Below are 16,734 nucleotides of genomic sequence, written 5' to 3' on the forward strand. Positions count from 1 at the left end.
CTCCTAAGTCGAGGTTATACTAATATTGGTCTGGGTATTAACCCTGCTAAAACAGAATTTCTTGTATTTGAACCCCCGCGTGCGCCGTCTGAAGTTGCCCGTCGCGAGGCTACCCGTGTTACCGTTGCAGGGCAAGTAGTACTTCCAAGCCGCAAGTTGAAGTACCTAGGTATCACATATGGAAGCGACCTCAGAAGCTCGCGTGCTCTTTTTGTTGACCAGGTTCTGTCGGGTTTTCGGTCTGGGTATGCTAAACTTGCAGCCCTGAAGTTTAAATTTAATAAGCATATCCTTGCTAGGTTGTATCGTGCCGTCGCCCTTCCCTTTGCTCACTACATCTCACCCGTTTGGCATTGGCTATCGAATTCGGATATGTTGCGAATCCGTTCAGGCTTTTGCAAATATTTAAAGTTTCTGCTTGGTCTGCCACTTTACCTCCGTAACACTGGTCTGCTAGAAAAGTATCATATACCTGATCCTGTTGAGTTCATGCCGAATTTTGAAAAACAAGCTCTCGTGAAACACAGGGCACTATTATTTGATTTCCCAGCGACTTTCTTGCTTGATAGTTGAAGTGTGATTTGTTTGTATTTAGTAGATTATTATGTTCGGTTGATTTGTGTTCGTTTTTATTTTCTCTTTTCTTTTGTTTTGCTCCGCTTCTTCATGCTTCTTTTTTATAGCGGGTTTGTAATAAATTATTATTATTATTATTAATTTTGGGTTTATGCACATTATAAAAGAGAAAATCATTTAAAAATATTTAATTTTAAAAGAAGCGTCAATGACGTTCTGGTCTTCTGAAGGCTTAGGGGGCATTAAAGCTACTCCTGTTTGTAGTAGTTTCTGTTCCTTTTAAATTTCAATTCATTATTTTTTGTATTTATTTATAAATAATGAATTATATCCGTTTTCAGCATGAATTATTATTTGAATTCATTTATTCTCGTCTTTGTTTTAATGTTGCCCTTTACTTTTCTTTGAAAAACTTCTTTCGTGGGAAAAGTTTTTTTTTTTAAATTAATACATAAACATTCGCTATTTAGGAAACCTATCTATTGTCTATACTGTTACAACCTTAGCAGAGATAGCAAGTAATAATAATCCAACCACAACATGGAGATACTATCAGACCATAAATTTTATACATTGGTTTTCTTAGGGTACCAGAATCAGCAAGCCGTTCTCAGGACCTTATATGTTTTTGGGTAAAAAAATTAACAAGTTGCTAGCCCGACCTTAGATCCCAAGGAGTACCGGGACATTGGGACTGAAGACCCACATTTTGTGAAAACCAACTATGCAATAAAAAAGACAAAATTAGGGGCAGAATTTAAGAAAAGCTATTCGGTTAAATTTTTAGCATTTATTGTTTTTATATCCTATCCGGATATATTCTAAGTTTGAATGGTCTTAAGGAGGTTCTTATCGATGATGCCAAAGTTGTTCTTGAAAAAAAGAAAGAGAAAGAAAGCATGTCAAAATATTAGAAAAAGTAAAATATTAGAAAAAAAAGAATTTCAGAAATATTCAAATATACATTAGAAAAAAAAAAGAAAAAAGGAGAGTTCTTCACAACCAATATTTAATTCACATGTGAGGCAAACCCTGGAGAGGCTATAACAACTGACACGGTAATTAAACATGAATAAAAAGGTGGTGGACGGAGGCACTTCACTATATAGATATTGAAATGGAGGATGTCACAGCATAATCCAAAAGTTGTGCATTAGGAAGTTAAGAAATATTTTGTTGAGAAACATGGAGATGTGGCATGAGTAAAGGACAGAAGTTTGGAAAAAGCACTTGCAGTTGACACCAAATCAGGATGTCCAACGTAACTCCCAGTTCGGGGAGAAGATATTCAGTTTGGTAGTGCCAAAGGACCCCTTTACGCAAAAAGAAATTGATATTCAACAAAATTAAAACTCGGCAAAGGTAGCAGGGCGTAACTGTAGCAAAGAATTATTTATATTGGGCGGAAGTGAATCTGAATCTGGACTATTTAAGATAATGAACAAGATTTTAATGAGTAGTTTCAGAAAATTATGAGGATAAATCAACAGTGGCTATAGACAAGAAACGTGAGCAATATATGTGCGAAAATTACAGGGGAATAATTTTGTTCTAACGGTAGTAAACTGATTGGTCTGTACATTTCGTTCAGGTTTCGTGATCCTGTAGGTAATGTGCTGCTGAGAGACGAACAGGGTGGTTTTTGGAAAGGGTATCCTGGAAAAAAATGCACAGATATTTAGCTCAAGAAGGACAACAAGAAAAACGATAAGATTTACAGATAACGTTAGTTTCATCTACATGTTCAGCTAAATGGTCCGCAAGAAGGTTAGAGAAAATCTTTACCCCCCCCCCCCTATATGGAATTCCCAAAAAGAGACCGGAGAGTCAGTGGTGGACTAAGTGGATGGTTTGAACCTGAATTGAAGAAGAGTGTCGACCTTAGGGGGCTTAAAACTGGGACGACTTTACGGAAGTAAACATTTTTATACCGATGTTATGGCTACTTCATGTACTCCGGCCGTAATAAAATGCCAAATGCAAAATTTTATTGTTTAACCTTATATTACACAGGGCATTCAAAAATAGGTATAATTTCTGTCAACAGGGCAGTGCTAAATGTCTTATCTTAAATGAACGAGTTAGCCATAACCCTGAACGAGTTGTACTAGTAGACTTTTTAAAAAGTAAAAAAGTGTCACTCGGGCATATTATATAGAATTCCAAGTAAACTGAGATCAGAATTAGTCTATAAGTCTTTATCAAGCAGAAAATTATATAAAGAGACGAAAAGCTGCTGTGCAAATAAAAAGAAAAAAGAAAAAGAAAGCAAGTCATAGCTGATAAGCTATAGTTAATGTTGGTAAATTTTTCGCAGTTGACTTACGAATTTTCGGAGTTGACTTACGAATAATGTAAACATACCACTCGATGCCTTTTTATTCTCTTTCCAAATATAATAATCATTTTTTTCGGAAATGAATATTACCCCCATCTCTATATATATACATATTCAGGGTATTTATTTGCACATTAGGGGGTAGGGGTGGGGGTAGTAAAGTTTAAACTTACCTCCCATTTACATCATAAATAAAATTTACCAATTTTACAAGTTTAAATAATGCAAAAGTCCTTTAAGCTGTAAGGCTTTATGAGCTAGGATACAAAGCTTCATCGTCATATTAGGGTTATCGTCATCGTCCAGCATTATTGTCTGTCACCGTCGTTGTGTCATTTTGTAATTTATGCACAAGCCAAAACATGGTGACACTGAACACTGTCAAACATACACTGTCTTTTGACGCATTAAAATATGATATAATTTTACTATAAGAAATATAGCTATAAGATGACTTCGGCTGATATTTAACAATTTTTTAATACTTACTTGCTCCTCCGTACTAAGTCCATGCTCCTTAAACCTACTTCTTTGACTGTCACTGCCAAGCAAGTGGTTCTTGATTGCCTCAAAGTTTCTTTTGTTTTTCAAAGCCTCTAAAGTTGCATACGCGGGGTTCAATCCATTCATAAGCTTGTTCCGAGCGATTTCAACTTTCTTCAGAGGAAACCAGGATTCTTTCGCGCTTGCTGGAATAAGTTTTCATTGAAAATTAGGCAAAACTCTAAAATAAACGGGACTTCCTATTGTCATAGGCTCACCAAGGCCGTGGTTACCGGGTTTGACCCCCCCCCCTCCCCCACCCTGAAACTTTGGTCCGACTCTTAAAAACATAACAAAATGCATAGAAACAAATTTTTGATGCGTTTCTGAAGTTTGTAGGTACCCCCCCCCCCCCCAAAAAAGAAAATCCTGAATACGACCTGGAGACTCATCCAAGAACTCTCCTCCCCACAAAACTGCTATTAACTCAAAAGAGATGGAACCCCATGTCATGAATTAAATACGCCCGTAGCAGTAACAGAAAGAACTTACAGGTAGAATATTTGTGACAAAACTCATTCAGTGACCGAAAGTATGCATAAAAAATCACTTCATTTTTCGGCTAAAAACGAAAATCAAGAATTCGACATTTCATTTTAGTATGTTGTATTTGTAGCAACTTGCTGACCCATTTCTGTTCTTAAGATCCCGAGAAAAAACAAAAGAGCCAAGATTGAGCTTAAATTTCTATGCATCTGTTTTTTTTTTTTACAATTAACCCAATCTTCACAAGCAAGATTTAATTTTCCAGATAAAACCTGAAAATGACATTGGTTACGCGCTTTTGTAAAAAAAAAAAAAAAAAAAAAAAAAAAAAAAAAAAATATACCTCCCCTATGAATCAGAGGCAACGCTGTAGCGTTGCCTATGGTAAAGGCCATACGGCTCCAATGTTTTATTCTTATTATTTTTTTCCCAGAGGCAGTTCATATGGAAGGGGTCGTCGTAGAAACTTCAAAGGGGGCTCATTCGATTGGAAATCGAGGGTTCTAGTGCCATTTTTTAATAGTCGAAAATGATTGGAGGGCAACTAGCCCGTAATCCCCCCCTCCCACGCCCATCATTCCCCCAAAACACATCCAATCAAAATTTTGAGATAGCCATTTTGTTCAGCGTAGTTGATTTCCAGATAGAAAATATATTTTTGAGGAGGACACTCCCCCACAAACCTCAAGGCAAGGGTTTTAAGTCATGCCCTGGGAGCATATAAGGTTTATAAAGAAGGCGTTGTGGTAGAAACTTCAAAAGAGGCTCATTCGATTGGAAATTAAAGGGTTCTAGTGCCCTTTTTACATAGTCGAAAGTGATTGGAGGGCAACTAGCCGTAATCCCCCCCCACGCACACCATTTCCCCAAACATATCCAATCAAAATTTTGAGATAGCCATTTTGTTCAGCGTAGTTGATTTCCAGATAGAAAATAGGTTTTTGAGGAGGAAACTCCCCCACAACCTTCAGGGCAAGGGTTTTAAGTTATGCCCTGGGGGCATTTAAGGTTTTTATAGAAGGCGTTGTCGTAGAAACTTCAAAAAAGGCTCATTCGATTGGAAATTCAAAGGGCTAGTGCCCTTTTTAATAGTCGAAAGTGATTGGAGGGCAACTAGCCCCCCCCCCCACACCCATCATTCCCCCAAACACATCCAATCCACATTTTGAGATAGTCATTTGGTTCAGCGAAGTTGAGTTTCAGATAGAAAATATCTTTTTGAGAAGTACAATCCCTCAAAACCCTCAGTGCAAGGGTTTTAAGTTATGCTCCGGGGGCTTATAAGGTTTTTTTAGAAGGTGTTGTCGTAGAAACTTCAAAAAAAAGACTCATTCGATTGGAAATTCAAAGGGCTTGTGCCCTTTTTAATAGTCGAAAGTGACTGGAGGGCAACTAGCCCCCCCCCCCCATCATTCCCCCAAACACATCCACTCAAAATTTTGAGAGAGCCATTTTGTTCAGCGTAGTTGATTTTCAGATAGAAAATATGTTTTTGAGGAGGACACTCCCCCACAACCCTCAAGGTTGTTTTACTTTCTCTGTGGCTGCTCAATTATGCATGTGAGGGGGGAGACTTCCCTCCACCACTCTCTCCGCTAAGGTTTCAGTTTTTATCTCAAGTCTTAAAAATGAACGCAATGCGATAAAAGTATAACTCAAAATAACATATATAGAATAATATATGCACATAACTCGGAAAAATTAATCAAAATTGCATATTATGAGTTGAGGCTCACCCAAATGATGGGCCAGGGGGCTCACCATTCCACAATCTATGAAATCAATCCTGCAATAACTGCAAATATAAAGTATTTTTGAGTATTTTAACGTCTTCCACAACTCAAACGGTCCAACATTCTACAGCCCAGTGAGTCTGTCTGATCTCCTAAATCGGGAACGGAGGAGGTAAGTGAAGTTCCGCCCGTATTGGATGAGTCTCCAACCTCCCCTTCCCCCTCTCCTACTGTCTACGCTAAAGTTTTCTTCCTTCTGCCAACTACGCCGTTCCCACCCCAAAGCCTTTAATAAGGTAAAGCTTTGTATGGGAAGAACACATAGTAAATCTATTATAATTATCCAATTATAAGGTTAAAATACATACTCTGTGATAGATGCAAAATTGCTTTGGCACACAAAATCCTATTAAGGTCAATTCCAAACAGTCGTGATCCCTTTGTGTCAGCAAGTGAAATGGTCAAAACACCCTTATTGGAAATATTTTTCAATCCATCCATTGTTGCCAATCGCTGTCCACAAGTTATGCAAGCTGTCTATTGTTCATATATAAGGTTTTTATCAAAGAGTTAATCGTATAGACTTTGAAAAAAGCCTCATTCGATTTAAATTGAAAGTTCTAGATCCGTTTTTTAAAGTCAAGAATAATCGGACAGTAAGCACCCCCCCATGCAATAAAAACTTGAGACTTTTTGCAATAAAAAACGAACAAAAATTAATTTAAAAAAAAACTTTCCGAAAAATTAGTTTTTCAAAGAAAAGCAAAGACCATTTTAAACTTAAGCTCAGGAGATATGAATACCTGTTAAAATTCAAACTCAAAACGACCAAAAATTACTATTAAAGAATAAATGAAACCCAAAACGAACAGAAATTAAATAAACAATCATAGCAAAAAACATACAACAAGTAATATTATAAATAAATAAATAGATCTTAAAGCGAGTAATGCTTAGATTGAATAAGAAAATCAAGCTTAAAACGAAAAAAAATAGTTTGTTATTAAAGTATAAATGAAACTTAAAACGAACAGAAATTAAATAAACAATCAATGCGAACAAACACACAATATTATATTGATGTAAATGAATAAATAAATTTTAAAACGAGTGAAACTTAAATTGAATATGCAAATCATGTTCGAATCGAATAAAAATAACTACAAACAAGAGTTTGGGTATCGCCTCACTGCATAAGCCTAAAACCTACTGCGTCATTGGCGCTTTACTGAAAACGAATTATATTACAAATGTTTTCTTTTTTACTTAATATTGAAAATAAATATTAAAATTACAGTAAAATTTTGAACTGATAAGCTTTCAGCAATTAATATCATTATACATCAAATATTCAGTTTAATTTATTAGTTCTTTCAAAGATTGGTCAAGACAAATACAGTTTCACTACAAACAAAATTTGGATACTGCCCCCTTCTTTAACTGTAAAAGCCTAAAGCCTTCTGCGTCATTGGTGCTTCACTGAAAACGAATTACTCTTGTATTACAAATTTATTCTTTTCCAGTTCTTACAGCATTGAAAATGAAAATAAAAATTACAATGAACAAAAATCTTGAACTGATGGATCTTTCAACAATTAATATCATTTTATATATAATATTCAATTTGATTTTGTTTATACTTTCCAAGACTGTTCAAGGTTCATATATTTTTCAGTAAGGCGCCAATGACGCAGTAGGTTTTAGGCTTCTGCAGTGAGGCGATACCCAAACTCTTGTTTGTAGTTATTTTTATTCGGTTCAAACTTTATTTGCATATTCAATTTAAGTTTCACTCGTTTTAAGATTTATTTATTCATCTACATTAATATATATTTTATGTTTGTTTGAATTGTTTGTTTATTTCATTTCTGTTCGTTTCAAGTTTCATTTGTACTTTAATAGAAAACTATTTTTTTTTAGTTTTAAGGTTGATGTTCATATTCAGTCTAAGAATTATTCGCATTCATATATGTTTATTAATGTATATTATTACTTGTTGTATGGTTTTTGCTATGATTGTTTATTTAATTTCTGTTCGTTTTGGGTTTCATTTATTTTTTAATAGTAATTTGTTGTCGTTTTGAGTTTGAATTTTAACAGGTATTCATATCTCCTGAGCTTAAGTTTAAAATAGCCTTTAATTTTCTTTGAAAAAATTATTTTTCGGAAAGTTTTTTTTAATTAATATAAAGAAAAAGCCAAACAAAAATCAAACAACAAAAAGCAACAAAAATATAACTAAAAAGTATATCTTGCAAAAACTGAGACAACTGGCATTAGCTTTTGACTTCGCACAATTGGACGAGAAATTCTTTCTTGTCAAAAAGGAAAATTATCAAGAAAAAAAGAAACAAAACGGATAATTATCCAGATTAATCCTTTGGTATTCATCCTATTCAATGGAACTAAATTGATGAAACTGAAACTCAATTGCAAAGGCATTGAATATTTCAGAAGTGAGGTCTAGCCTTTTCAAGGTCTGCACTACTTAAAATCTTACGACATATTTCCTACTTGAAACTGAGAAGATAGAAGATTACCATGCAATTTTCCATCGCCTGCATGTTTAGCAAATTCAATCCAATCTATTGATGGCTCTTTGACAAAAACATCAAGCACAGCCAGAAACACATCATTATCCTCTTTAATGGCATTCAGTGTATGTATCATGCTTGACTTCATTGTTCCTGTGAATAAAAAAAATATAAAAATTACACCTTCACAAAAAATTACACATAAAATGCATCAGGCATAGCCAAAAAAAAACAAGATTATCTTCTCTAATGGCATTCAGTGTAGTTACCATGCTTGCGAATCAAAAATATAAAAATTACACATTACACAAAAAATTACACAAAATTATTGTGCATATAATAATTGCACATAAGCTATATTTGATAAAAAGCATCAAGCATAGCCAGAAAAACACAATTGTCCTCTTTAATGGCATTCATTGTATATACCATGCTTGACTTCTTTGTCAATGTAAATCAAAAATTCGAAATTGAGCAAATTAATTTTAAAAATAAAATTTAACTGAAAAACAGTTCCAAAAATGAAACAAAAACTGGACGCTGGATGCTTTTTTCATAAAAGCTACTGAATACGTACTATACTACTACTACTACTAACAACTCACCGCAGCACCAAGCCGCCTGAGGCCAACACAGCTACACACGCTCCTCCTCCATCCCAATATATTTAAGGCCTTCCTTTTTAAACTCTCCCACGAAGTTCCCATTTCCTTTAAATCTTTCTTTATGACGTCCTCCAACCCCAGACGAGGACGACCTGTTTTCCGTTTAGCCCTAGACGGTTGGCCGAAAAGAACAATCTTCGGCAATCTGTCACCCTTCGTCCGCACAACGTGCCCTAGCCATCTCAACCTTTCTTTAATTATAGCCCTAGAGAGCAGTATTGACCCACATTTTTTGTACAGCCTATTGTTTGAAATACGGCCAGTCAGCCGGGTACCCAGAACAACCCTTAAGCAATTTCTCTGGAAAACATCTAGCAAATCTTCATCCGCTTTTCGAAACGCCCATGCTTCAGAGCCATATTTGATTAATGTCATCACTGTAGCTTCTAATATTCTAGTCTTGGTTTTCAGACTTATCTTCCTATTCTTCCAAACCTTTTTTAATTGTGAAAAAACACCCTGAGCCTTGGCTAGTCTACTTCTAACATCTTCACTGCTCCCACCATCTTTACTAATAATACTACCAAGATAAGAGAATCTGCCCACTAGATAAATCTTTTCATTACCCAACGTCACCTTTTCATCTTAACTTATTCCTAGCCTTAGTGACTTAGTCTTCTTAATATTAATTTTCAAACCTATTCTAGCACCCTGAACCCTGAAAGTTCATTCATTTTTCTCACACTTTCCTCTAGGATGCTTAAATCATCAGCATAATCTAATCCCAGAAGACTTTTTCCTCCCCATTTGATTCCATGATCACCCGTTGCCTTTCCTGTGCTCCTTAATACGAAGTCCATCAAAATAATCCGTATAAAGGAGGATAGAACATAATCCTGCTTAACTCCTGATTTAATAGAAAACCAGCTGGTAACCTCATTTCCTACCTTAACTGCAGCAGTCTTATTCTCGTACATAGTATTTATCACTTTAATGTATTCGTCTGGTATACCATACAAGGATAAAACCTCTGCTACAGCTCTTCTATCAACAGAATCGAACGCTTGCTCATAATCTATAAAACTAAGGACCAAAGGTGTTTGACAACTCAGGCACTTCTCAATTTTTAACCTAAGAGTGAAAATTTGGTCGAATGCGTGCGAACGTGAATGCGTACTACAGCTTCATCTCATGGCAATCAATCAGTTTTAAATGCGAAGCACTATCGCAAAGTTTTTTTCAAATTCGATTTCATTTTGTTGTATTGCGAAACAGCAAGTTCAAATATTAGTTTTCTGCGTATTAAGTCTTTCATTAAGGTATTCTAATTTTGTGATTTATTTTGCTTCTTTTAACAATTTTTGTATTCTTCTTTTGTTTTCTTTGCTTGATTTTCCTTCTTTTGCTTCTTGCACATTAAGTGATTCAGATACTGTAATTCCTTTTGCTTCTTTTAAGGAAAAGCCAGTTTACGCCAAAGTTATGTTTCCGAGCTGCATTGATTTCAAATCTGATCCTAAAGTAAAAATAACATTCTAAAAATATTATCAGGAAACACTTGGTACTTAAAGAGTCCAAATCAGAATTTATTTTCTAATTCGAGGCACATTCAATTCACACAACAGCAGTTTAACAACGTATAAAATAGAACACTTAGAGGGGCCAACCAGTAAAACAGTGGACCAATAACTAACTATAGGGATCGCCATGTACATTTTAAGAAGAGAGTTTTTAAATCTTCAAATTGGAATTTTTCATTTCTTCTTCTACATCCTTAGAAGCTATTAGAATTCATCTTTTTCCTTAGGATTTATCTTCTCCCTTAGAAGTTCTACATTAGTTCCACCAAAACAGCTTATGATTTGGCTCACATAGGAAAATTTGGACAAAGAATTTTATTTCCTATAAAAAAATGCTAAGGAACAAAGGAAACTTAACATAGAAAAAATAAACAAAAGATGGAGCCCAAGAAAGAGGGATCCACATGAAATAGCAAAGAAACAATTTGAATTACACAAATTGATTTAGGATTAAAAGTTTTTAATTATGCCTCCCTTCAACTTCAAACTTAGTCGTTTAGTCTTCAAAGCTTGGCTTATAGTAATGATAAAATAAAGTAGCAGAATCAGGTTACTTGACACAACCCTTTCTTTCTTTGTTGGGGATTGACCAAGGTAGCAAGGACCTTTGTTACATGTAGTTACATATTTTGAAGTACCAAACACATCAAAATAAAACATTTTTTCCTACCTTGGACTCTCCCTAGGTGTTTTAAGGTATTTCTTTTGCGTTCAAATTTAAAAGTTTGGGAGAAGTCCCATATTTACACCAGTGTTGCTATGTTGAACCGTGAAAATGAGAAACCAATACTAATTAGTTGAATTTGGCTATACTTTCAGTCCGTAAAAATTCAAACGTTAAAAAGCTCTTGATTACCAAAGAGAAGTAAACTTTCAAAGGGAAGGTACAGCATCTTAAGCTATTTTGTGCCATATGTTTTTAGTTATTTTCTACTCTTTTTTTGCCCATATTTATTTTTTAACTTTTGCACCCCCTACTGCCAAAAACAGGATAATATCCTGTTTCTGGTGGATATCTTTTATGGATATCCTTTTAACAAAAAAAAAAATAGTTCCATATTTTTCGTATTTTTTTAAGATGCATGTCGTTACGTAAGTTTCGACTTAACCGGTTCAAGCAAGTCATATCTCGTTTTAATTGTCTTTGATACTTTAGGTTTTAGTTGAATTGTTCTTTTAAAAAATTGAACAGTCAAATGAAAGAATAAAAAAAAAAAATAACATATTACTCAGTAGTTCTGAGCTTGTTCACATGCGTTTAAGGCACTAGGGCAAAAATAGCAAAAGTTAAGAAAAAATAATCTCAATTTTGAAATAAAAATTAAAGCTTTGCTAGCCAAGGTATAAAAATAGACAATGAGATTTATCAAAAGACGCCAGAGGCTAAATAAGAGCAAGACACAAAGTCGCTTGGCAGATGCGTTCACAAAAATACAACTAAATCGTTGAGGTCCTAAGTTAAATGAACAAGAAATTAAAAGACATAGCTGGCTTATATTAATTTCTATAATTTAAGGATATTTCCTAAATTACATTAGTTATTTCCGTATGTAAAATCCAGTAGAAGCTGTCATTTTATTACCTAATATATACTTGATAATTGTTACCTAGAATCCCAATTGGTTGTGTTACTTCGGCTATTTGAGGGGTTAGTCGGATAGGCACAACTTCAGGTACTGAAAGAAATTCAACGGAAACATCAAAAGCATACCCAAAATCTATGCCAACTGATTCACCTAAAAAAAACATGTTCATAAAGCAAATTTAGAAAGTTTCTCAAAAAAAGAAGAAAAACTGAATGAAATTGGCGCTGGCAGGACAAGCAGAAGCAGTGCCCAGAAATTTTAGGAGGAATTTAGTTAAAGTCCTTTATAGGAAAGTTGATAAGAGTAAACGTACTAATTCTGGAGGCATTAGCATGAATTCTGTAGGAAGCGAATTGCGTAGCACCATGGTTCTTATTAGACTAGGAGATGCTGTAGATAGTGTTTTAAGAGAAGGACAATGCACTCTTAGGAGCAGAAGAGGATGAAATGATAGAATTTTCTCATTTATATTAACAATTGAAAAGAACCTGATTTGTCAGTCCTGAGATTTAGAGATTATGAACAGGCATTGGATTCAGATAATAAAGAAGCATTACTGAAAGTCCTATATATATTAAAATATATATATTTTAAAAATATTGGTGCTCTGGGCGAGAATGTAATTGCTGTGGTTAAGATAGGAAGCCAGGATTGCAAATGGTTCGGCGAGGAATTAAGAGTTAAGCAGGGTCTTATACTAGGGGAGAGAATCGTGTCAGATGGAACGGTAAAACTCTTCTACACTTAGATGATGCAGATGACGGGAGTATCATAGATAAAAATGTTAGCGAAATGAATGAATTTTACACGGTTTCAGACGATTAATTTGTTTAAGTGAGGATTAATGGGGATGACGAGGCGATTTTAGGAAAAAATCGACCGCGTGGACAGCATTACTTACCAAGATGGCATTACTAACAAGGATGGTGAATGTAGTAATGATGTAAACAGAAGGATAGCAAGGGCACAGGATGCTATTTTATAGTTTGAAAGCATGGAGTGATCCTCGAGCTAGAATAAAGATTTTAGAAGCTATAGCATGAACAGTAGTCAAATGTGGCTCTGAGACGTGGACACTTCAAAAGGCTGGCGAACACATGCCGGATGTTTTCCAGGGGAATAGTCTAAAGGGGATTTTAGACACTTATTTGAATTGCTGTAAATACAACAATAAGCTACATAGAAATTTGGTTCATTTCACTTTTTAGGGTTATAATGAAAGAGAGCTTAAGATGGTTAGATCGTATTTTGCAGGATGATACACGGCCGAAAGTTGTACTTTTGGCAATTCGTCCGGGATCAAACAAAAAGCAAGACGTAGAATGCGATGAGAAAAGATTAAAAGACAGAAATTAAAAAAAGCAGGAACTCATTGGGAGGGAATAAAGATCGAAGCAATGAACAAAGCGAGAAACAGGAGAGCATTTACAGCTGCGTTGGCCCCCAGCGGCCCAGGGCTGAGATAAGTTGACAGTAGCATTAGCAGAAAAAGATGAAACAGTTTTCAAGTCGTAAGTGCAGTATGTTTCTGATGGTTATTTATATGCATCTCTATTGGCTATTCAGGAAGATATGATTAGGGATATTCTATGAGAGAACATTAAAAATCCGTTATATAAAAACATTAATTACGAGGGCCAGTAGCCCAAGGTGTGCTTGAATAGCTTTTGTTTTTACGACCGTCTCCATCTATTTGCAAAAAGGAGCAGTGCCCCGTATAGGAGAAGAAAAAGGGAGCTTTCAACAGAATGCAGAGAATCTGGCAATTAAATGTCTTCTCATTTTGTGCTAAAAATTCGTCAATCACAATGCTCCGTACATTCTGTCATAAGCAACAGAATCACGACGCATTAATGGAAAGCAAGGGTGTCGGATCCTGAATTTTGAAAATGCATACCTTTGAAGAATCCTGAACATACACTGGACAGACAACATCTCAAATGTTGAGATGCGAAAAATAATCAGCCAGCTTCTGATTTAAAATAGTATTCATTAACGTCGATGACAATATATAGACAATAACTTAAGAATGGTAGCCTTAGAACTCCCAAGGCAACCTTACAACTGCAACCTATAGGACCGAGATGAAGTTGTCGCAGGGATACCCTAAACCACGCATACAATTCAAATCTCTGCTGTCTCAAACACGCTCCTGAAGCCCGATTACAAAGATGTCCTGGCAGCAACACGGCACCGCAAGAACTGGAGACTTCTTGACGCCCTAGGTGGTCCTGGAAGCACAGGGGGATCTAAGGTAGGGTTTCATATTTCTCATACTTGCAATCATTAATCCCATTATTCCTTTTGCCTGTTCCATATTTCTTAATCTATTGTAAAACGTGTAAAACTTCTGAACAGTGGACATTATAGACCTTGCAGCTAGTTTTCTTTGCAAAACTATTTCAATGAAGTACTGAAACGCCAGCTTCGAGATAGGTGCAATGGTCCAAGAGTTATTTTGATACACTGAAAATATAAAGTTAATAGCCACTGAATAAAAGAACAATCTTAAACACCATCACAATCTTAAATACTTTAAGTTAAAACACAATCACAGTTAGTTAAAACACAATCACAATCTTAAATACTTTAAGTTTAACAAATTAAATTTTGTGATGTCTTTCGTTCTTCTGAACAATTCGAAAAAAAAAACCCGAAACCATAGACGCGAGACTTTAATTTTCCATCATTAATATAGCGATTGATGCATACCAAAATGTTAAATACATATTACTTTGCAATGCATTTTCTTTATGATTCCTATGTTTATCACGGGACGATTTATCATCCTCTTTATTATTTTCACATCACTATCACATTTTTTTTCGAAAACTTCTATCGGAAGAATATATTTTTCAATATCATGCATTCACATAGTATATAAAAGACTCAGAATATTAAAACAAAGAATTTATTCACAAAAGAAACCTGATAACATAAAATTTCATGGTCATTTTTTATGTAATCCCTAAAATGGGATAATTAAGAGGAACAATTATCGAAGAAGCAATTAAAAAAATGAAAAACCAGAAGAAGTAACATCAAGATACAATAATACATCAGGAAGCCAAGCAGAGAAAATATTAGGCTGAGTCCTCGAAAAAAAAAGCATTAGGGAATAATACAGCAGTCCCAGGCAAATAATTTAAAGCTTCAAATAGTAAATGCACGCAGGGTAAAATATAATAGATAAAAAAAAAATATATAAAAGGATAAATATGCAAAAAGTCACTTAGATCTAAAAAAGCATCTATAGAAATGGAAAAAGTGAGTAAACAGCGACAGAAACAGGATTTTCTTTATGAGAGAACGGGGGTGGGGTGCACCTGACTAGAACATAGACGACCCTTTTTTATTTGCCCAGCAGCTTTATATGCTATGCCTTGGATGACCATTTCCTTTGTCATTTTTTCCCCAGACGGATTTGTATAAATTTCTGGAATAATGGCACAATGTAAAACCGCACTTAGACCGGGAGGAGGATTTATCCCTCCCCCTTGGGGAATAGCAAATTCGTAAAAATGTTTCTAGAAATAAATTGAGGCTTCTCTTAAGCGAAGAGAAAGGGGATTGCCTCGGATTAACCATTAGGGAAAGACAAGGAGTCCTTGAACAAACATTTAGAAACATATGAGTAAGTATCAATGTAAATTAGGTTCATTTATGACCTAAAAATGTGAGTCCTGAAGTTATGCAGCTACGGACTTCTAATGTTTTAAACATCGATTAATACAAATTTGGGTTTAAACACTTTATAGACTAGATGATAATTATAATAATAGCAATTACATTGATACTAACCCGTTAATACAGATATCATATTATTACTAGTGTGACGATCACCAATGCCAAGAATCCAATGTACAATGGACATTGTTGCATGACTTCTGATAAAAGATAGTCGAAGTCTGTAGAAACCTTCAGGAGATGAACTAAGTCTCTCAAATCGTTGCCTGCAAAATAATAAAACCTGTACTGACATCTACTTTTAGTCCCAATTTAGAAGATTACCAACGCGAGTCCATTCGGATCTCGAAAAATCCCTTTACCGCAATTGCTAGCTGGAATAACTGGTAAATGTTGGTGGAAGTTCAATTTAAGACATTTTAATATACACAGATTAATATATAAAATAAAATGTTTTAAAGAAACACCAAGGAAAGCTTTTCTTTTATATTTAATATGAGCGATTAGCAAAATAAGCAGAATATTTACAAAGAAATTAAAATCTATTCTTGCCCCGTTAACACTAAAAATCTCCAAAAATCCATTAATTTCACACATTTTTTTGCATGAAACACAAAAACTATCTACTAGACGTCTAACAGAAAGAGAAAGAGAGAGACAGAGAGAGAGAGAAAGAGAGAGAGATAATAAAGATTCTTCTTAATATCACTTTCTACCGCTCAAGAGAGTTATCATTTAAAGTGATGTCTCTAAACAGCTCAATTTACTAGAAATTTTTGTTTTTACCGAACATACGCACTCACATCTGCATTTGGTCCATAACTAAAAAAAACACTAAAAATCTCCAAAAACCCATTAATTTCACACATTTTTTTTTTTTGCATGAAACACAAAAACTATCTACTAGACGTCTAACAGAATGAGAAAGAGAGAGAGAGAGAGAGAGAGAGAGAGAGAGAGAGAGAGAGAGAGAGAGAGAGAGAGAGAGAGAGAGAGAGAGAGAGAGAGAGAGAGAGAGAGAGAGAGAGAGAGAGAGAGAGAGAGAGAGAGAGAGAGAGAGAGAGAG

General features: G+C 34.9%; 1 protein-coding gene across 1 annotated transcript in view; it reads right to left on the reverse strand.

Annotated features, from left to right (window-relative positions):
* LOC148956224 (DNA-dependent protein kinase catalytic subunit-like) overlaps positions 1 to 16,734 on the reverse strand; it is a 495,889-nt gene that overhangs the window by 8,734 nt on the left and 470,421 nt on the right. The window contains exons 55-58 of the mRNA XM_089099625.1: positions 15,783 to 15,934; positions 12,003 to 12,131; positions 8,217 to 8,363; positions 3,404 to 3,603 (exon numbers count right to left, since the gene is read on the reverse strand). Of these exons, the coding sequence (XP_088955751.1) occupies positions 3,404 to 3,603; positions 8,217 to 8,363; positions 12,003 to 12,131; positions 15,783 to 15,934 (628 nt within the window). The remainder of the gene's footprint in view (positions 1 to 3,403; positions 3,604 to 8,216; positions 8,364 to 12,002; positions 12,132 to 15,782; positions 15,935 to 16,734) is intronic.

This window comes from Artemia sp. Qi Xiang Cuo, chromosome 1 (assembly GCF_049724085.1).
Source record: "Artemia sp. Qi Xiang Cuo chromosome 1, ASM4972408v1, whole genome shotgun sequence".
In the NCBI taxonomy this organism is placed as follows: Eukaryota; Metazoa; Arthropoda; class Branchiopoda; order Anostraca; family Artemiidae; genus Artemia; species Artemia sp. Qi Xiang Cuo.